The 26,998-nt window shown below is 38.6% G+C and overlaps 1 protein-coding gene across 1 annotated transcript; it reads right to left on the reverse strand.

The window, feature by feature from the left end:
* Nucleotides 1-478: 478 nt before the first annotated feature.
* LOC119915106 (complement component C6-like) lies at nt 479-26,257 on the reverse strand. The gene is given in 22 exon segments (XM_038734689.1): nt 479-1,757; nt 4,021-4,265; nt 4,587-4,674; nt 5,223-5,417; nt 5,582-5,714; nt 7,169-7,280; nt 7,566-7,734; nt 8,544-8,769; nt 8,893-9,059; nt 9,182-9,304; nt 10,153-10,348; nt 10,350-10,397; nt 10,901-11,095; nt 12,205-12,343; nt 13,024-13,165; nt 13,417-13,561; nt 14,731-14,887; nt 15,430-15,561; nt 22,721-22,859; nt 24,453-24,583; nt 25,414-25,586; nt 25,849-26,257. Coding segments are annotated over 22 exon segments (3,369 nt in total). The 5' UTR covers nt 25,981-26,257; the 3' UTR covers nt 479-1,575.
* Nucleotides 26,258-26,998: the final 741 nt, after the last annotated feature.

Consider the following 26,998-nt stretch of genomic DNA (forward strand, 5'->3'; position numbering starts at 1 on the left):
AGACAAAAATAACTTAAATAAAAAGTGTTTTTGCACTGCAGCCCAACAACGTTTAGTTATTGTATTAGTTTCCTGCTTCCATTTCATTCAAGTATTGCCATTGGGCATTGGGAATATTTCATTTTATTTTACACAGTAGTAGTCCCATGAGACCCCTGGACTCACAATCAGAGCGGGTCTAGCTGATTACTATCACAGCGTACATCGGTGTCAGTCAGCGGGGCGGAGTCGATTCACTCGGTGAGTCTATCTTATCGGTTATACATTTGTATTTCACTGCATGAGAAAATCAATGTGTGGTTTTACAGCGTATGAAACATGTAATTTGCATGAGTCTCGCGAGACAGCTTTTTATCTGATGAGAAATGTCACAGTTTCAATCAATCAGATCTCGCGAGATCTCACGGAGCGAGATCTCACCATATCCCTAGTAACTAGAGAGCAAGAGGTGCAAGAAAAATAAACAAAACAGACAATGTTATGATTTGACATTTTTATTATTACATATGTGCTACACATTGTAATTAGACTCAACTGACCGCTGGAGTGACCAAGGACATTCTCTCTGTACAAACTGGCCTTCAATGATATGATGACATAAACATAACTACAGATAGATGACCATGGAATGTTGACGTAAATATCATTTATTCACAAGACAGGATGCAAAAAATATGTTCAGGCCTCATTAGGAAACAATGTTGACATGACTTGAGTTACAACAGGAGACAAAGACCATCTGGCGGTAAAGGAGATGAGAGGAGGTTTTCAAGCAGGCCTTGCTGTTAGTATCATCAACAGCAGAAAACCTCCTCTCACACAGATGAGATTGGAAGGTATGTCCTGCTTGCGTTACAAAGCTTTTCCAGTGTTTTACCTGGTGCTTATCTTAAATGGTTCATGGCGATTCATTGCACAAACTGAGTGGGACTAAGAAAGTTTTTTTTTTTTATGATCTTTGAGTTAAAGAGAGCGAAGTTTATGATACGCTTCAATGGCTGTGACAAGAATAGCAGAATAGCAGTAATAGCCTAATTTTACGCATCATCCATGATAAAGATACAGAAAAATAGAAATGCTAAAATAGAATATTTTCAATATTTTAGATAGCAAAAAAATCATGGTTTTAGGGGAACCCCTGTAGTTTGCACCCTGATCTTTATGTTGCGTTTAATTTTTCAGTTGTGTCTCAGGTCCAGCTCGGGTTTATTGTGTATTCTGTGACATTGCAATAAAGTTTCTATCTGCCTCTCATCTTTGAGTTTTTTCGACTAAGTGTAAAGAAAATCTTCCACAACATTGCACCAGCTGTATGGAACCTTGAATACGTACCTGCCAGTCTACTTTTTTTTTTTTTACAAATATATTGATTTTTTGACATCACATAGTGTAATCTTTAAAAAAAATATATGGTCTATAATGTCTCTAAATGAGTGGATCTAGTGCACATTGAAAGGGAAAAAGAAGAAGTGTATTTTAAACTATTTAGTTATTTTTAACTACAATTATTTAAACATTCTACTGTTAGATAAAGTCAGAGGTTAAGTGTAACCACACAGATACCCTTTAGAAGGATCATCTGGTCAGACACACGCCTTCATTGAGAATCTCAAACTGATAGCTAGCACATTTGAGGGCGGCCATAGAACAAAGGTCGATGCTGCGAATCCTCTGGGTCCTGGTCAGCTTTATGCAGAACATGTGCTCTTCAACTCTGGAGCAGTCCCGGGCAGCTCTGCACTCACACTTCTTAGACGCTGAGGACAGATGTGAGTTAACGTTATGGAAAATAATCTGATACATACACTCACCTAAAGGATTATTAGGAACACCTGTTCAATTTCTCATTAATGCAATTATCTAATCAACCAATCACATGGCAGTTGCTTCAATGCATTTAGGGGTGTGGTCCTGGTCAAGACAATCTCCTGAACTCCAAACTGAATGTCAGAATGGGAAAGAAAGGTGATTTAAGCAATTTTGAGCGTGGCATGGTTATTGGTGCCAGACGGGCCGGTCTGAGTATTTCACAATCTGCTCAGTTACTGGGATTTTCACGCACAACCATTTCTAGGGTTTACAAAGAATGATGTGAAAAGGGAAAAACATCCAGTATGCGGCAGTCCTGTGGGCGAAAATGCCTTGTTGATGCTAGAGGTCCCTGAAATAGGTTGACTGAAATAACCACTCGTTACAACCGAGGTATGCAGCAAAGCAGAAGACCCCACCGGGTACCACTCATCTCCACTACAAATAGGAAAAAGAGGCTACAATTTGCAAGAGCTCACCAAAATTGGACAGTTGAAGACTGGAAAAATGTTGCCTGGTCTGATGAGTCTCGATTTCTGTTGAGACATTCAGATGGTAGATGGTTGGCGTAAACAGAATGAGAACATGGATCCATCATGCCTTGTTACCACTGTGCAGGCTGCTGGTGGTGGTGTAATGGTGTGGGGGATGTTTTCTTGGCACACTTTAGGCCCCTTAGTGCCAATTGGGCCTCGTTTAAATGCCACGGCCTACCTGAGCATTGTTTCTGACCATGTCCATCCCTTTATGGCCACCATGTACCCATCCTCTGATGGCTACTTCCAGCAGGATAATGCACCATGTCACAAAGCTCCAATCATTTCAAATTGGTTTCTTGAACATGACAATGAGTTCACTGTACTAAAATGGCCCCCACAGTCACCAGATCTCAACCCAATAGAGCATCTTTGGGATGTGGTGGAACGGGAGCTTCGTGCCCTGGATGTGCATCCCACAAATCTCCATCAACTGCAAGATGCTATCCATCAATATGGGCCAACATTTCTAAAGAATGCTTTCAGCACCTTGTTGAATCAATGCCACGTAGAATTAAGGCAGTTCTGAAGGCGAAAGGAGGTCAAACACAGTGTTAGTATGGTGTTCCTAATAATCCTTTAGGTGAGTGTATGTGAAGTCATAAATCATTCAAACCTCACTTGTGTTCATTAAGTTGCCAATTTAAGTTTTCGTACCTAAATTTGTTGAATCCAGAATTCATACTGACAAGTTTTTTGTGACTTCAAGTTCTAAATACAAGTGATGATGACAGGTGCAGCAAGCCTTTCCTGCAAATCATTATGGGACTCAAGAACATTTACATTTTTTTTATAATCTTTAAAAAAAGGATAATTGTAGTAGTAGTAACACAAGATTGTGGTGACTCAGACAGTACAAACTTTTGTGTCTGTCCATTAAATATGTGACAACGGCCAGTAGATGGTTAGCTTAGCAAAAGCCGTGGCTGGGCCATGGAAATACTGTATTATAAGAACTGGATACCGGACTCCAAGATGGCGCCAATCCACTTAAATGAAAATTACTTGGCAAGCGCATTAGCCAAAAAAGTTTTCTAGCACGTAAAAGCGGTTAGGGAGCGCGAGGGAGAGCAGCTCCAGCAGCAGCACTGATTGACAAGCCCTAAAATTCTGGCCAAATCTTACACATTGTACATTTTAATTAAAAAAAAAATTTCAAGAGGGATTGTACAATAAAATGTTATTTTTATCCATAACAATAATTTCATAAAAATAATATAATTTATATTCTGCACTAACTCATTAAAACAAATGTGCGTATTCTAAATGCTAATGTCATGGTTTAGGGTTTGAGTTTTGTTATTTCCTGTGTTATTTTGAAAGTATCCTTCCTTGTGTGTCTTATATAGCTTTGCTTCTGGTTCCCTTGTCATTTCTCAGATTGTCTTTGTATATTATCAAAGTGTTTTGTCTGTCTTCAGTGTTCTCTTCCTGTGTTTGTGGATGTCTTTTGGATTATGGATTTTTGCCTATACCTTCTGGATATGATTGCTAGTGTTTTGGACTGCTTACTTGGTCTTTGCCTGCCTCACAATCCTGTAAGTTTGTGTAAACTGCATTTGCTCTGTGTTCTGCACTTGGGTCTAAATCCCTTTATTCCTGTGTCAGCGCTTGTCAAAAGGTGACAGCTAAACCCCACTGAATGTATAAATGGTTTCATATCAGACAAACTCACCAGTACAGGTCTCCCACTCGTAACAGGTGTCAAGATCGCAGGGCTGCTGAACAGAGCTCTTAGAGGACATTTTGGCTCTGAACTTGGCCCACTCCAGTTTGGCAGAATCGGCTGCATCACACACGCCCTCGCTGACAAAGAAGAGCGGATCATTGTGGCAGCGCCCGGCATGGAATGAGCACAGGGACATCGGCACGGTGACGCCGACATCTGTGTTCAGGATGCAGAGAGTCTCCGGTTGTGAACTGCGCGCGCGCACACACACACACACACGCACACACACACACACACACACACACACACACACACACACAGGTTGGTCAGCTGATGGCTAAAAAGAATAATGTATTCCACTTAGCGTTCACATTGAAAATCTCTCATAGTCAGTAACTTTTGAGGTTGAGTTGTTTTATGATGAGCTTAAAGTGTGCATCATTTTTTTGTGTTTTAAAAAAAACTTTTTTATAAAGCACAATTTATGGATGAAATACATCACATAGCATCACATAGAAATAACCTAACAAATACAATAAAATAAAAAAAATACAATGAAAAATAAAACTTACAGGCATCTCTCCCGTTGAATACAGACACATTGAGAGCCCTGTAGTTTCTGTCCTGGAGGGCATTGACCATCGGGAACAAACGGTTCCTCTACATACAGGAAATACACAGAAACAAGAGACACCTTTGCATACTTCTCATACAGAACACATGCTTCATTTGGGTCCATCTCATCCACTGCGTGGGATACAGTCCTGGGCCATTACAACTACAAAATGAGGCAAAGAACATGCTACACTGCTGTTTATGCTTTATTGGAATTTTTTTTCTAACTGTATGTTTAGCTTTTAGGGGAAAAAAGACTTCAAGCATGAGGAGGAAAGCTGCCTGTGTGCTTCTCTCTCTTTTATTTTAAAAAGCTTCAAATAAATTATATTAATGTCTCACACATGAATTAAGGTTCACAAATATGTGACACAAAAAATAGCTTGTTCCCGAAATTAAGTTTATGTTCTGTTGTAAGCCCATATGAGCTGAAAAAGACTGATTATTAATAATTTAAAACATATCTAAATTGCAAGAACCATAGGAGTGTCCCTTTCTCCTCTGTGACATACCTGCATTAAAAGTATTGGATGTTAAAGTTTTTCTGAATTTCCCATCAGTGTGGGAGTTTAAGTACTCTACTGTAGGCCTACCATCAGTGCAGCGTAGGTCAGCAGGTAACGGAGGCTCCCAGGCGAGACTGTTGCTGCATCTGTAGGAGCCCCGTGGCAGCGGCGCCAGGCCCGCCTCGTTACAGTTCAAACCCACTGATTCCCCCACTTTGTACTCATTTTTGTTGGGGAACAGCACCATGCCATCAGGGATTTCAGGAGGAAGGCACAGTTTCCCTAATGTTAAAGCAGACAGATTTTAAGCTAACGTAGATATGAGGTGTAGAAATATTTAACTTGATCTTAACAGTTACTTGAATTGAGACTGACGTAATAAAGAAATTGCAGACACCAGAGTTCTTATATTACTGTTCACTCATCTGGTGGGAAAACAAACTTACTGATGCATTTTCCACTTGGTTCACTCCAGGTCCCATCAGGAAGGCAGTTGATGAACTGAAAGCCCTCCAAGTCAAATCCAGTGAAGCACACGAACTCCTCATCCTCACCAAATTTATAATATTGCTTTGCTTTCTGTCAGAAAAGGAAGTTAATAAATGCAAGAAAAGTTAGGAAGAACACATATATAAATCTTCCTGGGCTTTCTAAATGTCTACAACTCTTGTCTTCTACAATTTTTTCATGCCATTTTTTCTTTCCTTTTTCTTGTGTTTCTCTTTCTTTCCCTTAATTCCTCATTTCATCTGCACATTATGTCGCTTTCAATTAGATGGTTTAATATAAGAATAGCTTCCTATTGCCATAATTTTGACCACATACTGTATTAAACATGGATGTAGTCTCTGTGACTGTATATTCGATGAACTGCAGTTTATGGCACTTCTGTGATGTATCAATTTTGCAGCCCCAGAGGTTACCGCTTGACTATGATATCCAGAGTCATAATTCTGATGTATAATAATTCTGTTGTTTTTACCCATTATTTTTTACTGATTAAGGCATAATTAAGAGATAATTTTGTTTTAATTTTGCGAGCCCTCAAAGTGCTTTGTGGGTTGGACTTCAGTTTACACTTCTTTAAAGAGATTAGCCTTTAAATTAAAAGGGATGCCCATTAAGTTGGGGGTCTCACAAAATACAGAATAAAAGAAGAATGATCAAAATTAAAGATGCAGTGGCCAAGCTATCCTGACTTTTGTCTCTAGTATGGCCAAGCCCCAAAAACTTTGGAGCCTACAATTCTCACAATGCAACTGAACAACATCCAAAACGCCTGCATCTTTCAGTCTTCATGCACCACGTTCGTAACACAGACTAGCACAAGACATCATCAGATGAATGAATTGTCAGGTGGAATTTGACAGGCAGACACGTAAGTAAATAAATAACAATAAAAAGCCTTTCTGGCATTCATTTTTCTACTCTCAGACTAAGGAAAATTAATTATTTAATTTAATGATCTCTTACTTTGGCTGAGCTTTATGCAAATTTAATAAAGCATTTGCAATATATTTATTCAATGTATTAATTCATTATAATTAAACACTGAAAAATGTTTGAAAAAAGTGGCACACTCCAGACTCCATTCAGAGGTTCAGAGATTGGTCTTTTTAACTCCTCAAGCGAAACTTATATAATTAGATGCTATTATATAAACAGATAATAAAAATAACAGTTCTAATTATGTGAAATATATCGTCATAGAAAAAGTTATAATTGTTGAAAATACTGTACATTAATAAACACTTAAAAATGTACCCATAGCTTCTTATAAATACACTATAATATGTTTAATGTGTTATTATTATATGCTGGTTATAGATGATAAATAGGGGTGTTGAAATAAAGTGTTATTCATAATCAATAATCAATTTTTATTTGGAGAGGTGAGACTAGAGAAGCGGGTTTTTCTCAATATTTTGGTCAGTTAGCTGACACATTTATCAGAGCAATAAGCAATGAAGTACAGACTCTGTCTCTGTCATTCATTACTATCACTGATTACAGGCTGGAGGATTAGTCTTCACCCTGAGGAAACTGTTGGCAGGTCTCTGTGGCCTCAGACAGCCCTGCACTCCAGGTGGCAGCTCGTCCCTCCAGCCCACAGTGAAGTCGTCATCATTGTCACAGGTTTCTTGTCTGGGCACAAAAAAATTATCCAGACCAGATTATATATATATATATATATATATATATATATATATATATATATATATATATATATATACATACACAAAATCCATTTGGAAGTTTTGAGTTTAAATATCTTTAACAGCAGTAGTGCATCAATGGTTCCACATATTTGGGTAAAAATTATTATTATATAAAAAAAATTCAAAATTTCTTTCTTCTACTAAAATCTACTTTATAAAATTAGATTTTTCATGACTGCCTCAGGATGTTTTAAACAACAGTTTGTCCTACTTTTCAAAGATGGAGATGTGACACGGATCCTCATCTGTGTCGGGACCCTGGCAGGGTTGGCCTCCTCTGAGGGGGGCGGGGTTATCACACCGCCTCCTCCGATGTCTCTTCATAGTGGCTCCACAGCTACTCCACGGCCCCCAGCAGCTCCAGTTACCATCCACTTCATCTGTGTAGTACACACCAAAAAGTAAATGTCTCTGTGCTCTAAATGTTTGTTGCAAGGGCGTAGTATTGACATGAGTGTAATGTGTTTTTTTAAGTTTTGAAAGATTACATCTTCCCTACTTGTTTCTCACAGTGGTTTTCAGACCCTTAGTGACTTTATTTAAAAAAAATCTGAGGCTGGGAGATGTTTTTGTTGTCCTCACCAACAGTGACATGACATCCTCCAAGCAATCTCGTTTACATTCTAAACACTGATACAGGCATGACAGGATGCTGATTAAGGAATCAAGTTTAAAGATGTAGTCATAATTTCTTAAATGAAGATGAGGTCTGAGATAGGATAGGACACCACCATGAGTTTAGGGATTGTTTCTGTAACAAAGATAGGATTTTTCCTCTTTTTCAAAGGATCTTTGAAACTGAAGTTAACATATGACAAGCAGTTGGAAATGACTGGACATGAAACTCTCCTGGTTGAATCATCAGCACAAAAGAAGAGCAACCACACACAGTAGCTGGTCTCCTGTGGACATAAATACTGAAAGAGAGTCAATCAACTCCAAAGGTGAATTTTCGGTGAGAAAGATCCAATTACAAAGCTTAAAATAGTGGTATATGCCCTGCCATCAACAGCAGAGGCTAAAGATGATGCTAAAGACATTCCTGATCCCCCGAGGAAGCTATAATGACTTTGGTGATGCTTTGACTTTTCCTCAAGCACATCATAATATTGACTGAGTGAAATGTCTCAAAAAGAAAGAGACGTGAAATGTTTTTAATTGAATGTTCAGTTATTACCGACTGATATACCTGATTTGTAGTCTGGAGCTCGTTTCTCACAGTTTGCACCAAACGTGCCTGTTTGGCAAACACACTTGCACTCTGTTCCAGAGAGAACTGGCTTGGCGTTGTTGGGGCAAGGAGCACACTTGCAGGTATCAAACTCTTCAAGGTACTGCAGCAGGGCCTTCCTCAGGTGTCTCCTCTTTGTGGCAGCACATGGAATCCCCCGAACCAGATCTATGATGGGAAGGGCCTGGACAAACAAACACACATGAAAGCAACATCAGCTTTTTGTAGTCTTATAACTTTGATTTCTTTATTTATTTATTTATTTTTGATGCTGGATTGAAGACATTTCAGTGGTGTTTGATTTTACCTTGCTTTCGACCACGGCAGGGTTTTCGAGAACGGACTTGGCCCAGTCCTTGTAGGATTTTCGGTCCGGAGCAGGGCCCTGCCTTTCCCAGGCTAGAGCTGCTGCCTCTCTGGTTCGACCCCCTTTCACCATAGAGAAAGACTTCTCTGCTGACTGAATGTACGAGCCTGGACCAAAGAGATGTTTAAGGAATAAATAAAGAAAAGAACATGGTGACAATAAGATCAGTGTCCTTTTACAGGCAATGGGAATTAAAAAGATGTGCTTCCTGGCAGATTTTGAAAGAAACCTTGAAATTTCTGAGTCATCCTGTTGTCAGAGCATCGGGTTACACTGCTGTGTTCTGTGTAGAGGATGATGGTCCAGGTGGTCTCTCGGCCCAGGCAGCCTTTGATGTGCTCTTCTGTTTCACCTGTTGGAGAGGAGTAGTGTAGCTACATGATGCAGAAATAAAGGAACAAACAACATTGTATCGATCTATATGGGTTCTCTTTATTCCCAATGATTTATAAAGTCACATTTAAACATTACAGGTAAACTACATTTTACCAAATTTCAAGTTCTATTTATTCAATGACAGTTCACTCATTTGGTGTTTCTTGTGCTCCAACAATTTTAATCCGTAACTGTAAGGAATTGTCTTAGAACAAGATAAGATTCAGGGAATTTTATTTGATTATTAACCAAACCTTAACCACAACACTTACTTTAAGTTTAACAAGAGAGATTTGGTTGTGATTTTAAGATTTTAATGTTATAATTAGATGTTGAGGATGTGGTAATGTTGAGGAGAGATGTTCACTGATCAACCAACAGGATGTTTTGTTTTTGGAACTTATATATAGAATTTTATATACACATTTCAACACCAGGGAAACATTTAGCCCTATCTGTGAACACCACCTTCACATTTCACTAAAAACTAACTTATAAATGTCTGTGTAGGGAATGCTATGTGACAAAATCACAGAGTAATGTGCAGAGATGGTGCTATGGAACATTGTGATTTAACACTACACTAAGCCCCCACACAGTAATTGATTGGACAAAGCAATGCCTTGCTGAATGACTTTGCTTTGTGTTACAGCAGGAGCTGAGTCATGTTAAAGTTTCTGCCAGACAGCAATATTTTTTCATTTCTATTAACTGAGTCTTCTAAACTCTGCCTTCCTCTTTAAAAACCTCTGGTCTAGACTTTTGGGTTACCACTACATCCAAGGTGTCATTCTAAATTTTGACCACCCGGCTGTGCTGTTGTACCTGAACTGGTGAGCTCCTCTCGGCTGAACTGGTACAACAGGTCATAGTGGCCTCCAAGTGTCCCTGAGCTGTAGTAGTGCGTCCCAAAGCGCTGGAAGATGTCTCTGTAGAGGGCATAGTTGTACTCAAGAGGAAGAGCGTGAAGGAACTGGAGGAATGGCTGTGACAGGACGAGGTCCCCCGGGTCTCTCACTTTTGAATGTGGACACGGGCAGAACCTGGTTCACCCGGAAAAACTTGGAGTCCTATGGGAGAAAAGATGAAGAAGAAGAGTTTAGCTGCAACTAGTAATGTGTGTGCATGTTAACAGATATACGCGTGTGTGTGTGTGTGTGTGTGTGTGTGTGCATGCTCTTGTACCAATATGTTGTGGGGACCATGTATCAGACCTTGAAATTGAAGAAATTTTTGTAAAATGTGGACTTTTGACGGGTCCTCTCTTCTTTATGTTAAAGGGATAGTTTGGGATTTTTTTAAGTGAAGCTGTATGAGGTGCTTATCCATAGTCAGTGTATTACCTGCAGTGCACAACCAAGTTGGGCTTTTGTGTAGGCATACAGAAGTAAAATGTAGTTCCATAGGAAATGGCTCTCTAATGGTAAGGTAATGAGTTGAAAATATTGAACACATGGCATGCACTTGAACTGATATAGGTAGGCCTTCCTTTAGGTGGATAAATAAGTTTTGTTGCTGACCCTGTCCACACCACTATATTGCTTAGCTTCTGTGCATTGTTTCAGTCATTCACCGTTTTTTTTGAAGCTTCAAAAGCTTCCTTGTTAGAGGTGACTCCCGATCTAAATTTCCTACTGAAAAAAAAGATGGGAAAGAAAAAGCTGTCTCTATCTTGTTGGCTGTTTCCAGACGAACTGGACATCTTCAAATCGATGACCTCGCTGTGCAGCGGCTGGGGTTCGGTGTTGAAGTCCTCCAGTACTCCAACCTTTACAAAACACAATCACATTTGTAAATCAAGAGCTATAACAATAAAAACACAACAGTACATTTTCTTGAAGTATTCATCTGTGGCGGTAAATCCAAACTACTGGTGAATATTTTTCAAATGATTATGTATTTCTGACCATGGCTGCTCCTAGTGGCAGTTTAACTTTATTGCACCTATTTTATTTTTTTTTTAAACAAAAGTTTATTGCCATTTCGTTTCACTTCATTCATCAGCCCAACACTATGGCCATGTAAGCTGATTTTTTTTTGGAGATTTTTAACATGTTTCACGACGATTTCACATAATCAAAGCAGCGTAGCACATTTAGAATTTCTATAATGATTAAAACTCTATTAGGAACTATTAGAAATCACAACACAAATTCATTTAAAGGAGGAGGAGTTAGATGTGCTTGTCGCACGTCCAGTGCACAACCTTCACAACTGTCATTAATATTTAGCTGACGCTTTTATCCAAAGCGACTTTCAATTGCTAAACATGTCAGAGGTCACACGCCTCTGGAGCAACTAGGGGTTAAGTGTCTTGCTCAGGGACACATTGCTGGATGGGTCATAGTGGTGGATTGAACCCTGGTCTCTCACACCAAAAGCATATGCATTGCGCCATCACCACTCATCATGGCTGATTGCCACCTCTATATGAGGAGCTTTCTAGTGTGCTTCCATAAAGACAAGTTGTTGTAAAATACAGCATATACTCCTTTGAATTTTGACCAGTGTCATAGCTGTCTGCTGTTGCAGCGGCTGTAACCAGGGCTTTTGTCAATGCTATATTAGAAGGCTCTTTGTTTCTAGGAATAGTACTAACATGTCTAGGCTGCTCTGCATTCAGCACAAATTGGGTAGGATTTAAAACTCTGATCGTTGGCCTTGCGGAGCCACGAAGATGACATCCCCATTATCCTGCCTATAAAGCTCTGATTGGTCGGATCTCCAGCCGCAGAAACAGCTGGTCAGTGACAACACTATAAGACCTATTTTGAATCACTGAACAAATCTGAGACAGGTGTGGTGATTCAGAGGTCTGACACCAGGTTAGATATACAGAAGGGCTGTATAATTAAATATTACAAATAATGAAAATACCTTAATGTCAAAGCTTTCAAAGTTGTGGGGGACTCGGTGGTAGAGCACAGTGGACTGAGGCCTCCTGATGTTGCAATTCCCTCCCATAAACATGTTGTCCAGCACCGCTCCCCTCGGCTCCTCTGCTAGAGCATCAAACCTTCAAACACAAATCAGTAAAGACTAAAATCTTATTGACTTTTCTTTACAATAAGCACTAAAGCCCAACAAGATATCAGCAGACCATTATTATTGGCCAATATCAGATTATTACTGATAAGACAAATTGCAGAGCAGTAAACTGGATCAATAAATATTTTCTTGGCAGCATTCAATATGTATATGTATGCTCAAGTTTAATATTGTTTGTTTCATGTATTTTAATTTTTAATTATCTAAATATGAACTTCAGTGTCACTGATTTAGTATCATACATTTACTAAATTTAATAAAATAGTGTCTTGTTTAGCTGTAATATCTTAGCTTAGACATATCAAAATGTCAATTTTCTAACGTTTATGCAAACAAATTTCCAAATTTAAGATAATAGTTGTTGGATGTTTTGTTTTCAAGTGGTAACATCAATATCAACCTTAAAATCCAGCATCGATTATGCTCTTCTAAATACAATTGCATTTTTGCCTTTGCAGCAGTGGTATAACAACACTCTTAAAAAATATAATGTTCAGTGCAGCAGTGGAAGAGCTACTACTACAATATTGTCTTTTTCACTTGGTAGAAAGAAATATTATTTATGAACAGAGCAGGGAGGAATGTGGGCTGGTTCACATTCAAATTAAAGTTGTGATATCAGCGGTGACCATTTGACCTTTGGCTTACCCATTCCCCACCAGGTCAACCCCAGGGGCCACTCTCTTCTCTGCTGGACACACTATTTTAAAGTCGACACAGTCCCTCTCATCAGAGTTATCTCCACAGTCGTTCTGTCTGTTGCATGTTAGCGTCGAGTTGATGCAGCGTCCTGCAGCAGAAAAGATGTTTTGTAGTCAATAAAATGTTGGTATGTGTCCTTATCTATGTGTGTGTGTGGGTGTTGTACCAGAAGATTAGAGTTAGAAGAGGTGGGCCTGTGACTGAAAATATTTGATTTGATTCTCTAAATTGGCTGATAAAATTATAATTCTAAAAAACAACATCATATTTGGAGGCTTCCACATGTGACAATTTTTTCTTTATTCCATAACACATTAGTTATGGGAAAACAGTATTTACCATTATCACACTTAAAGTCATCTCTGCAGTCGATGGGTGCTAACTTGCACTCTGTGGAGGGGTAACAGGGCCTCTCCTCTGTCAGCTCCTCGCTGCAGGCTGATCCACCAAACTGAGACGGCCGCTGGACCGACCGTGTCCGAAACTGTGGAAACAACATGTGAGAGGGTCTGATAAACATTTTGATTAATTTATACAGAATAGACAGAACAGAAGAATCGAAAGTAGAGAAAGATATGCATTTTCTGACAAAATGCACAAAAAAAGAAAACAAAGGTCTTTCCTACCCTTCCACATATAGAACTGCCATTCTGTCATTAAGCAAGACGTGCTGCCAAAGTATTTCATAAACAATAAATAAAAATTAAAAAATATAATTGAGTGAATGTGATTTTTTTTTTATTTCCTTCTTTTTTGGTGTATAGTCAAACATTTAAAATGCATTTATATAGTAGATTTTTTTTAACCAATTACATTTTGGTGAACTGTTGCCTGGATTTACTGATTTGTTTAATATCAACATTTTGCAACTTGGAGACTACATGAATTTAAAAAAGGAGTGCTTCACAATGATTAAAAATTTTTATTGCGATTAATCACATGATTTTCTGCGATTAATCGCATTGTTATGCGCAAAATTGAATAAAGAATTCTAAAGTAGTGAATTGCGCACTTTTAATTTAAATTTACTGCAATATACACAAAAGTGCAACAACGTGACAATAACACGTTAACTTGTCCAGCCAGGTGGCCCCACATTTGTGCCAAATGTGCTTGCTTTGCTAATTAGTTGTTTATAAACCAAATTTATACTAAGCAAGGTTGGCATGTGGGTTGGCACTGCAGGAAATTGGAAGATTGGCCTCAAAACATGTACCCATGGACACTAATCACAGTGAGACTTTAGAATGACGCTTCCATTTAAATCCCCCCAGTTAAAGATAAATAATCATCACTGAATGAAGACAATCAAATATGATCTAAAGCTAGAAAGTATACCTTTTAGCTTAGATTGTTTTGTTACATGCAATGCAAAATGTTATTTGAAGATAAAATACTTAGTTTTGGGGGGGGTTTTTTGGGGGGTTTTTTCTTCCCTGAGTGTCTCACCCCCATCAAATTATTTTAGTGGTTTCTAGCTGTGAGCAGCTCTTCTTATTTGTCCATCAACAACAAATGGCCACTTTGAGTATACTTACTACTTCATGCTGTCACTTTTCAAGTCTGAATACACTACGTGCTCAAAACCTGCTGAGAATTAGTCTTTAACATGAATGTCTCAGGGTTTTGCAGTGTGATTTGTGTGTTTCTTGCCTGTTTCTTGGCGCAGGGTGAGCAGTCAGACCAGGGCCCGAACTCTGTCAGCAGGCAGTTGATAGGACAAGTCTGCTCGTTGCAAGATCTGATGTCGTGTTTTACACACAGCCTATCACAGCTGCTCTTCCAGTAATATTCCTCAAGCTGAAATGCTCTGTCAGAAAAACATGAAAATCACACACAAACACACACACACACACACACACACACACAAACAACATCTGTCATCATCATCTGCATTAGGTATTTGTATTTCACAACAATAATTGAAAACAGAAGAGAAGAAAAGAAAAAAAATCTTGATCACAGTATTTCACAATTGCTTTGACAAGACTCTTTCAATTTGCAAAATTCATAACACAAAATGCTAGACTCCTGATCCAGGCCTCAAAAGCCCGCCTGTGTTTGTGTTTTGTGTCACCTGTCTCAGCTGTATTTGTGCTGGTGTCTCACCTCTGTTTGTGCTGTGTCTCTTACAGAAGAGACACAGGGCACAAACAAGTAATACAGCACAGACACAGGTCTGTGCTTGTTTATGTACTTTGTCCACCTTTGTCTGTGCTGTCCACCTGTCTCAAAAGAGCCCTCCATGTATCAGAGTTGTGTGTTGGTGTGCTGTGTATCTACACTGCCTTTCCTATGTCTAGTATGTCTCACTGGTATTAGTGTGTTTGCTTTGTCTGTGCTGTGTCTCACCTCTGTCTGTGCTGTGTACCGTGGTTGCAGGTCCGGGAGCAGGCAGACCAGGAGCCCCAGGGGTACCGGTCACAGAAACAGGCCAGCCCAGCTGACATCCAGCTGAGGACCTGTAGCAGCAGGAGCAACCGACTGGAAGGAGCCATCAGAGAAGTTCAAACTGGTTTCACCTCCTCTGAAAAATATTTGATGACCTGGCCAGAATCAACAACTGTCAATGAGAAAAATACAGTATTAAAATTTGTTATTTATGTAATTTCTTCTTCTTTTTTCATCACACTGATAATGTATTGTACTTTGAATAAACAATAGTGTATCAGCATTACAAAAAGGATCAACACTGATACCCAACAAACCTTTCTCACATCTTAAGACACATTTTTTTCAGAAAATCTTTTACTGTAGGATGCCAATTTTATTGTTTGCTTTTTTGCATGTAGACTTGTTTATGTTTATTGTCGTAAAACACTGTCTGGTGGCAATTTGTATCTTTTAATTTAATTTAATTTCGACCTTTGTGTGTTTTTATATTGATTATTGTAAACCCCTGTGTAAATATTAATGACAGTTGTGAAGGTTGTGCACTGGACATACGACAAGCACATCTAACTCCTCCTCCTTTAAATTAATTTGTGTTGTGACTTCTAATAGTTCCTAACTTGGTTATGTTTATCATTGACTGTAAACCACATTATTACCTGTATTGAAAAGTGCTATACAAAATATACAAAACAGATATGATTATTATTTTTATTCAGGGCAGTTCAGCCCTTCACTGCAGTGCAGCGTCCAGCATTTTCTACTTTACGTTTAAAACATTTTGTTTTCAAACATATTAAAGTCATTTATTAAACTCTGTTTTCATTGTTTTTGATACAATACTACATTTTACATTTACACTAAATTGATGCTTTTGATTGATGCATAAAAAGGCATGTAGACAAATAAGACAAAAAATAATAAATAAATAAAATTATGAACAACAAACAGTTGCAGTTTTGTTAAATTTTAAGTTAATGTAGTTTTCTACACCATTTAACTAAGTCAAAATGCTTTTTAAAAAAAAGGAAAATCTGACTCACCACATATACTGACGTTGTCTTCAGCAGATATTAAACCTCATCTTTTAGGAGCTCCTGTGTTTGACTGTATATTTGTGCAGTTAAGAGTCTTCTCACTAAGTCGACTCTGCACTGCAGGCAGAGATGAATCTTACAGAGCTGCCAGCAGCAATATAAAACCTCCCCCTGTAATTGCTCATGGAAAGAAAGTTGTTTTTTGACTTGCATTGGCCAAAAACATGTGTCCAAAAACATCTCATTAATAATAACAAATATCAGAAAACATAGTAGAAAATAATGTTCTTACATAACCCTCTTTTCCCTTATTGTTACGGGAAGTAAAGAGCCCTGGAGTTTCCCGGCTGCAGAGATGTAAACCAGATGTTTTGTGTTTGAGACTTGACAGTTAGAGATACTGAGGGGGAAGGGAACTTATTTTCTTTCCACACTTTCTTCATTTATCTAAATATTTGTACAATCTGGCACTAAACACAACTGCAATTGGTCTATGTCGTAAAAAGCACGTAAGTTAATTCTGTCAAATATGTAAAACTGCAACAAAACCAATTGTATACAGAGAAACGTAAAGATTGTTGCTCAATGATTAATTTGAATATTTTTACACATTTTAAACATTGTTTTTGGTGTGTTATTGCTTAATTTGGGGGACAAGAAGAGGAAAAGGGTTTGCAAAGTGTTACAAAATATTTGGAGACATCAAATGCCCAGTTGTGCATTGATTTTATAATTTAACAGACAAAAGGGGCAAATTGGGATAGAAGCTAAGAACTGACAGTATATTTTGAATAAACAAAGAGTGGAACCTCCATACAGACATAGTATCTTCTTGGTTAAAAAGATCTTCCTCATGGAAAACCTGATGCAAATATTCCTATCAGAGGACGCACAACTATAGTGGAAATTATTTGAATGAACATCATTGAAAAGGCAAAGAAAACTGAATTTAGTAACAAGACTGTCAAAAATGTAAGATAAATTGAATTCCCATGCTACATATTTGTTTTTGTCTACTGCTCTTGTATGACTACTTAAAGGAATAGTTCAACATTCTTATTCGCTTGTGTGAAATGAGAGGATTGATATCAATCAGAGCTGGAGTCAGGACATAGTTAATCTAGCTTAGCATAAAGACTGGAGGAAGGGGAATCAGCTAGCCTAGATGTGTCCATAGTTCAAATATTATACACATACCAACACATCTAAACCTCGTTAATTAATATTAACATCTCATTTGTTTAATTCATTCACAAACATATATAAAAACAACAATATTTAGTTTAAAAGGTTTTGTTCGTTTGTAAAAAAAACTAACATTGAGATATAGTAAGTTAATAAGTGAGCTTTAGGGGGTGCTGGTTGGCACGTTTTTTTTTACTTTGGACAGAGGTAGATTAGCTGTTTCCCCCTGCTTCCACTCTTTATGCTAAACTTGTACTACAGCTCTGTACTTAACTCTTAGTCATAAGATCGGTATTGATCCTCTCATCACACTATTGAAAAGAAAGCAAAAAATAGATATTTCAAAATGTTCCTCTGAGTTCAAGACAATAAAAAAAAAAAGAAATATCATCTTATTTGTATATAAAACTTTTATTCACATTATAAAATGTCCTAAGCTGTACATAGGTTTAGCTGTGGATTCTCTACACTGCCGGACACACTGACAACACATGGCCTACTCTGGGTCATATACATGCCAAAACAAAGAATTTGACATTTGCAAATTAGACATCACTACTGTAGATTACATTAAAGGAAAAAAAAAATTCACAAACACGAATTTGCAAATTACATTGCACTTACATTCAATGGAAAAATGGCTCTATTAGAATACTTCAGATGAAGAACCTCATGAGTGGATTTCAATTAGTTTTTTGTGTGTTGTGCTGTTTTTCAATTCTGCAGTTGCTGTGTGTAGAACATTTGCAAAGCCCTTGTGATGGAAAACTGCTAACGGCATGCTGCACATTGTATAAAATAAGACTAAAAGCCCTGCTAGTTTCCCCTAGAGGCTGCAATGATAATTACACTCACGTTGGATCTGCCTAACGGCATATGGGATGATCTTTACGACAGGGTAAAAGAGAATCATAATATCACGAGTGGCAATTTTACAAGAAAAAGTCTTGATATTATGATAATAAAGTCATAGAAAAAGATTGTTTCATTTTGAGAACAAAATATCATATTATGACTAGATTGGGCAGATTAGATAATATGCCCTTATGACTCATCGTAACTTTATTCTCAAAGTGCTACGATCTTTTCTTGTAAATATGGCTTATTTTTGTACTCTTGTTACAACATTTTTTCCCCCAACGTCATGCTCAACATCTTTGACCCCTGCCGTCAGTGACCCTAACACTCTTGTAATTCTTACCAGCAGTGAAGCTAAAAATGTAAACCCTGACCTGAGGGTGAAGCTAAAGGAATGCTCATATGGTCATCAAAATCAAAGCGGTTCATCCTCAAGGGAGTTGGTTTGTGATGGCAAAATTTAATGTTGATTTGCCCACTTAGAGTGGTTTATGCTGTTGATGATGCTCATGTAAGTTAAATTAATAGCATTCATCCTCTAGGGACCAAGAATATCAGTAAAGTTCAAGAAAACACCATATAATCAATATACCACATACACCCAATAGTCTTCAAGGTCCCTGGCTATGGACTAAAGTGTTGGTCAATAAACAATATTCATTTTAGAGAAAAGGCATCATCTAAGTGATTAGAAATCATCCTCTCTCTGGACTAAATTTCATATTAATCTGTCTTGTTGAAATAGCTATACCAAAGTATTGGACAGACTAACTGACACACATCCTTATGCATCTTATCAGCTCACAGCTTTTACTTCTCTGGCATAGTCCTTTTTTTTTCTATAGAAAAAGAAATTATTTTTATAGGAGCCAATAAGGTATTATGTATCATAACACCGTAGATAATTTGTCTACGATGTGTCACGCTGCACAGGTAAGCAGAGACTCACCTGGCAAGAGCCTCTACTGAATGATGTTCAGATGAAATACATCAGGAGGTTATTGGGACTAAAACATCTCACAGTGTGACACATTCAAACATGGAGGCGTGACACAGGCACAGTGAGACAGCTGAAAATGCCAGTGCATAGCCTGCATATGTCAACTTTTATTCTCTTTCATTATATAAAATGGCACAAGACAGAAAGATAGGAAGGGATGACTGAATACGTGAGAACAAAAATAAAGAAAAAGCAAAGATGCCTCTGCTTAAAAAGAACTAGAAAACAAAATAGAGTTCTGCAAGGGCCTAAAACCCAAACCTGGCCCCCATGCCTGTGTTTTTAAGGTCCGACCCAACAGAACCTGAATGGTACTGACAATTGACAACATTTCCTTCTTTCCACTGGGCATTGTGTATGTACTATCTACTTGAAACACTTCTTCCGCCACAAAACACGTCTGAAAATAGCATGAGTAACTCAAGAACCAAACAAAATTCCCAGCAAAACGAGTAATCAAGATGAAAAAGACAAAATGGGACAGAATCAGATAACAGATAATACAAGATTAAAATTTCAGATAATATGGAAATAAATACTGTAACTACATAAAGAAGAGAATGAAATAAGAGAATCTCTTATTTAACATAGATCACAAAATCAAATCAAAGTCCTTTCCTATGTGTGTTGACTGTAGTGCTGCCTTCAGACTCTCAGCCAGACACCATGCAGCAGAGTCCAGGGAAGCGTCTCTTCCTCTGTCTGATCAGCGGATGTGGAGTCAGATTCAACAAGCTGCTGTCATCTGGAACAAACAAACATTGTAATCAGAATCGGAAATCAGAAACAGCTTTATTGCCAAGTAGATCCCGGGCCTTGTTGATGAGGAAGAAACTTTTCATGTGGTGTGAGGTTTTGGTCCTGATGGGCCGCAGCCTCCTGCCAGAGGGGAGTGTCTGGAAAGCTGTAATCAAGCATCATCATGTCATCCTGCTCTGTGTTTCTATCACAAAGACAAAGTTAAATGTTCCCAACCTTTTTACTTGTGAACCCTTAATATGAAGCAGTGTCTTCCTGTGAGCCCTCATCACAGTTTGCACGTCTATGAGCTGTGAGCAATCATGTGAATACTGTATTATTTTTATTATTTACCTTTTTCCGCTTCCTTTTTTCCTTTTGTTTTATTAATTTCTCTTTTTTAATTAATTTTCAAGTTTTGTTAGACTGGTTACCATTTTGCTTTAATGACTACTTCAATGTCCTCTAAATACAAATCCCCGTCAAGGGTTGTACTATTTGTTTTTGGATTTGTGTACCTCTCTCTTTAAATTGGATCACTAATTTTCACTCCAGCTACCTAAAAAGTGGCAAAAATTGTCTGATGTTACTATTTTTAAGTTACATAACATAGGTAGGGGTAGGAATTCGGCATAGACAGCATTGCTAATACAGAAAACGATTTTATACTACGTAATGAGACTGTGCTGGAGCTGAGTGAATATTTAGTTGACAGATCAGCTACATTTGAATCCATGCCATAATAATCTAGTCTCTAATAGCAAATCAAGGATCCCCAAAAATGCCAAGTAGGTTTGGTCTTCAATATCCGGAATTGAATAGTTTCTCTATGAGGAACTTAAACTCAGCAAACACAGTGACATCTGGTGGCTTGTAAAACAAGGGCCAAAGCATCACGGCACCTTGCTGATTTATTATTAAAGCTGTAATCTTTTGTTCAGAAGTGATACATTAAATATAGACGTCAGTGTGCAAAAACCCAAGATAACAGATCTGACACGATCATGAATGTACCTTTTGGTGTAGTTTAATCTGAGTGCCACTCTGGGCTCATGCTTTTAAACTTAATGGTTGGTATTTATTTGACATTTCGTATGAGTCGCAATGTGATGTGACTGGAGAGTGATTCATTTAATTAAGCTAGCTTATTATTTTTATTATTACTTGGTTAACGTTAGCTAGCTAGTCAGCGATACATTTTTGGCTAGTCACCTCACTAACTCACTGATACTAGCCCAAGTCTGCGGATGGCAGCTGAGGTTTACTCCTCCTGAAAACTTTTATTTCCATAGTCCCAAGCTGGTTAGCTAGCTAGCAAGCTTGCTCACTAAGGTGACATGAGTGAATGAAACATAAATACACAAGACAACAACCCCCTTATGACAATGCTAAGGAGGACCTATAGGCTAGATGGCGATATTTCCCCAGTAACAGAACTTTTGATTCATTGATTTGCTGCTCCAGTCAGAGAGAGCAAGGCGAAATTAAAGTTCTATTAAAAACCTAAAAGATTCTGTGCTTTTGAGAAAACATTCGGGGCTCGCAGCCAAGAAATCACCCCCCCTGCTCCACCTTTGCTTTGGATGGAGCCAGGCTAGGTGTTTCCCCCCGTTTCCAGTCTTTATGGTAAGCTAGGCTAACTGGCTGTTGGCATACATATAAATTATTTCATATAACTCCCATCAATACAGTGAACACACGTATTTCCCAAAATGTTAAACTATTCCTTTAATAATTTTCAGAGGCCTGGAACAGTAAACCAATACAGTTTGTCACAATAAAAAATAAAGTCAAGATTAAACCTAATTTTGAATCTTTGCAACTACACAAACTCCAAAACAAAGACGGCCTGGGAGGAGGAACTGGTACAACAATTCAGCGAGGAGTGGTGGCAGGAAGTCGATGATAGACTAAAGGTGGGGTGGGTGATTCCTTGGTTATGTCCCTTCTTTTATGTTCCTCCTTTTTCTTATTTTCCCAGCAATCATTTGTCAACCTCTTAGATTCATCTCATGACTGTTTGTGAGGGACCACAACTCTTTACGGATGTTGTTGAAATAAATATTTTTCATTTTTTCCCCCTCATCTCCTCTCCATTGATGCATCTATCAATATAAATCACTCTGGATTATGCATCTAGAATTGGAAAACTTCAGAAAGAAATAAAAGTTGTTGTTGTGCAAAAGGTTTCTTTCAACTGTTATGTATTGATGGTGTTGTGAATTTCATCTATCACAAACATTTCATACCTTGGTTTTTCAGTGGCAAGGGCATCGTCTCCCTGAGTTTGCTGAGTAGGTTTCGCATCTCTCGCATATCTCTGTGAAAAAAAAGTACACACTGACTCAGCAGACAGATATTTGCAGTCCGAATTCACAGCAGTTTACACAGCATCAAAAAAGAATTAATTTAAAAGAAGGTGCAGTCGGTGTACCTCTCTATATTTTCAATATCAGTTCCCACCAGCCACTGCTCCTGCAGAAAGTCGATGGGGGAGGAGGATCGTTCTTCCAGGATGGGAACGTCCGAGCTTTCATCCACCCTGAAGTCCAGCTTCGGCTCCGAGTCTGTTCCTTCAGGTCCGAACAGAGACAGCAGCACAGAGAAAGATCATTCACATTCAAAACAACCACGTCTTTAAAGCAATGGATGATTTCCTCCCTTAAGGAAGTTCTGGTGCTCACTACGCAGTATTTCAAAGACACCACCATCTCTACTGTGATTGTTTGTTGTATGTCAAGGTCCTTACTGCATTTATAACTCATAAATTTCTTTAAAAAGTGAATCATTTCTGATATCTGTGATGAACAGATGGTAAAATTCCATTTAAAAAAATTTAATTTCATCTGCTCCTTAAAAAATGTTTTGTTTTGAATTTTTACACAATCTGTTATTAAAAAATGCAATGGAAAATCAATCTGTATACGTTGACCACACTAACAACTCTCTACTGCCCTCTGCTGTTTCAAAGGTGTGATTGCATTGAACAGGAATAAAGGGTTAATATACTTAACAGAAATGCCTTTAAATTGTTTAATCATCGTATGCATCACTGCATAATCTGATTTCCAGACATAAAATGTGCAATGCTCAGAAAGTGGGAATATTTGGGTGGGGGTGTTTATTCATGAATACATGCATTTTGAAATACAAACTGCATTGAAAATGTATGACAAATGTATATTTCTCTTCTTATGTGAGGGCCCTCTAGGTCAAACTAAATTCTTGCCTAGAGTTGACTCAACTGTTACATGTTTTATTTACATTTTAAATTATTTTTTAAATTATATTCCCCCCCGCGACCCGATCCCGGATAAGCGGATGAAGATGGATGGATGGATTATATTCCCCCAAGGACATACAATAACGCAATAGCAGAGAAAGCTACTTGACAAAGTGATGGAGGTTTGGAGGGGGTCTACATGGAAGATGGGAGGGTCTCTGTTGTTAGAGTATAGAAAAGGTTTAAAGCCAGGCTGTCACATTTTTTTAGGTTGAGAACACTGCTTGATAGTAGGCGAGGGTCCGTCTAGTTTATTCACTGCAGGGGTTTTCTATTTACAGACATCCCCACACTACTGCTACTGTTACCACCATTGTTGTAGGTAATGACAGTGTTACCTGAGATAAGCCTGCTCCTGATGTTATTCTGATTTATTTTTCAAAACGTTGGTCGACACTAGAGTTAACTATGTTAACTACTGCCTGTGTGAAAGTTATAATGCTGATTATTACCTCATTATTGATTCATTTTTTGAGCCACATTTGTGCTCTCTTCCCCATCTGCCTACATAGATACCTTAACACAAAAGCTAGTGTGACAGTGCAGTTTGACACACATCCTTACAAACAGCCCACATTATCCTCAGTAATTGTGATGACTGATAAGAGGATGAACGTGATGGCCACGTAAAATTAAGAATAAAATGTATCCTTACCCTTATAGTTATTTGCTCTTCTGTGTGTCATTTTAAATGTATAATCATGTTTTAAAATGTGATAATACAAGCAGTTTCAGAAACATCCTGGTTTTAAAAATCATCAACACTATGCCTATAGGTAATCAATTATTTTGAAACTGGCTTTAAAAGAAACATGATTTTCATTAGTTGTGTATTTTTTTTTTCTTGAAAAGTTGTGTCATAATAAAACTGTGATTTTTGTACTTTTTCTGTGCAGCTGCAGCACCCCCAGCAGGCACATGGATTTGAGCATCTCTGTTATGAACATCTCCAGGCAGCACTGCAGCTGGATGAAGAGCCGGCAGATCTCAGGGTGGATCTCTCCGTCCTCCGGACTGCAGCGAGGGGGGAGGAGAGGAAAACAGAGAGAAAGAGATACAATTTGTACTTTACATTCAAGATGATCAATGATGATCCGAAACATACTGCAGATTAAGCTTTTTAAACATGTTTCCCCACTATTTTTCATTAATTTTGTAAAAAAGCTAACTTGCTGACAAAAACCCATCACTGTGAACTTTTGTCAAATTCATGTTATACAGCAGTAGGAGGGTTTATTGTTATATAGTCTGTACTGTAGTACCAAAGTAATACCATAACAGCCACTTCAACAAATTACTTAAATTTGTTTGTGTATTTTCATACTAGTGTCTCCAGTGTTTTATTTTTAAAAAAACCCATTCCTCTGTTTTAAAATGTGTGTGGAAATGGTGGCTTCATGGAACATAAAAAAAACAGTCCACTTCCTTTTCAGCTGTGCCCATTTTAACTGTGCTGAACCATATTAAGTTGTTTTGATTTTGTTTTATTCAACTTTGTCAGCTTGTCACCTCATTATGTTAGAATATCAATACTTATTCCCCGTTTTGTATTCTGCTGTTTTTCTGTCAATCACTTTGTAACTTTTTTTGAAAGGTGCCATGAAATGTTTTTTGTTTTTTAAATTGTTCTAAGCATGATACAATCAAAGGGATTGCTGGAACATGCGGATATGTAAGTTATTGCAGTCATACAGTGTGAATCCATGTTTTTCCTAAGAAAATCGGGGTTTAAGAGGTTAAAAAGAGCTTGGAAACAAACAATGAGGCAAAGCTGAAATGTTTCATAAAAAGTGATAGCCAGAATATGTTCTTTTAAAAACAATCACTCATTGTTTCCTTCTTACCCTGAAACGGAGATGACGGCGAGGTCCTGGTGAGCAGCCCGGGCCATGGAGCATCCTTTGGACCGTGTGTGGTGCATCTGAGCCCGCAGGGACGGACAGTCGGCTGAGATCTCCCCGACCGATATGACCTGCTCCCGGTACAGCGCAACGAGGGTGTTGAATTCCTGGACAGTCTGGAGAAAAATAACCACCGACCTGTTGTTAAGCCTGAACAAACATGGCATCTTCAAAGGAAGGAAAGACTACAATAAAAATTTAACCGTAAAAAAAAAGGATTCTGTGCGCTGTGTCCTTTGTGCCTTTTGCGCCACTGCTGCACCTGCACATGATGAAATCGGTTCTATCTGGTAAATACAGCAACCTGCCCTTTGGTGCAGAGCTACGCTAAACGCGGACCTCTCTCCAATCATTAACAGGCTGGATTTCAGTACTCACCATCCTGCTGTCGTCCACGGCCCCCTCCGTGCTCACCCGGCGCTCCGGCTCCGTCTGCGCCACTTTACTGATGGGGAAAATGATCCCCGCAGATCTTGGGCGCTTTTTCCGCCCGTACGGTGCAGAACACATGCATGCACACCCACCACCGGAGCCAGGCCAGACGCAGGAAGAGAGGCAGAGACAGAGAGACAGAGACACAGAGAGAGACAGACCTCTCTTTTCTGGCAGCTGCTGTGTCCTCTCTAAAGAAGAAGAGTCCCCGCTCAGACGCAGCGGGGTGGAGGGTTTGGTGGAAGCTTAGAGCCCCCGCAGGAGTTGTTATAGTCGTTAATCCCGGAGCAGGACCGTGTAGCGGGCCGGACGGACCCCCAGCAGCTCCCACTGCATCCCAGCCGAGGAGAGTCACCTTCAGCCCCTCCTGAAGGCCGAGAGGGAGGCTCCTCCGTCTTCCGCCGCGCGTTCACGTGTGAGGTGGATTCAGAGGGAGCCAACAGCAAAACAAGTCGTCACCCACCGAATGACGGTTAACTGTTTAGGAGCATCAGTGGCCCAGGAAACAACAAGAACCGGGATTATCCCTGTGACATTACATTATCACAACTGACTGATGAGGGGCATTTAAATGCTGCTTACAGCCATCACATGAATGTCCTGTAGCCTACTTTATTATTGTTCTATTGGAGGAGGGAAAGGTTTCAGATTGACAGTAGGGTGTTTATGTTTTTTTATATAAAGGAATGCGTGCATTTGAAATTCAAACCGTATTGAATAGGCCTATGTATGACAAATAGGCTATTTCTCTTCTTATGTGAGGGCCCTCTGGGTCAAACTAAATTATTCCCTACAGTTGACTGAACTGCCACATGTTTTATTTACGTTTTAAATTATTTATTTATTATACTATCCCCCCAAGAAGGACTTCCAAAAACTTAACAGCAGAGAAAGCTACTTGGCAAAGTGATGGATTTTTGGAGGCAGTCTACATGGAAGATGGGAGGGTCTCTATTGTTAGAGCATAGAAAAGGCTAAAAACCAGGCTTTCACATTTTTATAGGTTGAGAAAATTGCTTGATAGGTGAGTGTCTCTCTAGTTTATTCCCTCATCTATTCTCAGTGTTATTGTTCAAAGCTGCAGTAGCTCTTTGGG

This window comes from Micropterus salmoides, unplaced genomic scaffold, assembly GCF_014851395.1.
Source record: "Micropterus salmoides isolate LMB-PRFRI ecotype aquatic unplaced genomic scaffold, ASM1485139v1 Ms_hic_scaffold_20, whole genome shotgun sequence".
Classification (NCBI taxonomy): Eukaryota; Metazoa; Chordata; class Actinopteri; order Centrarchiformes; family Centrarchidae; genus Micropterus; species Micropterus salmoides.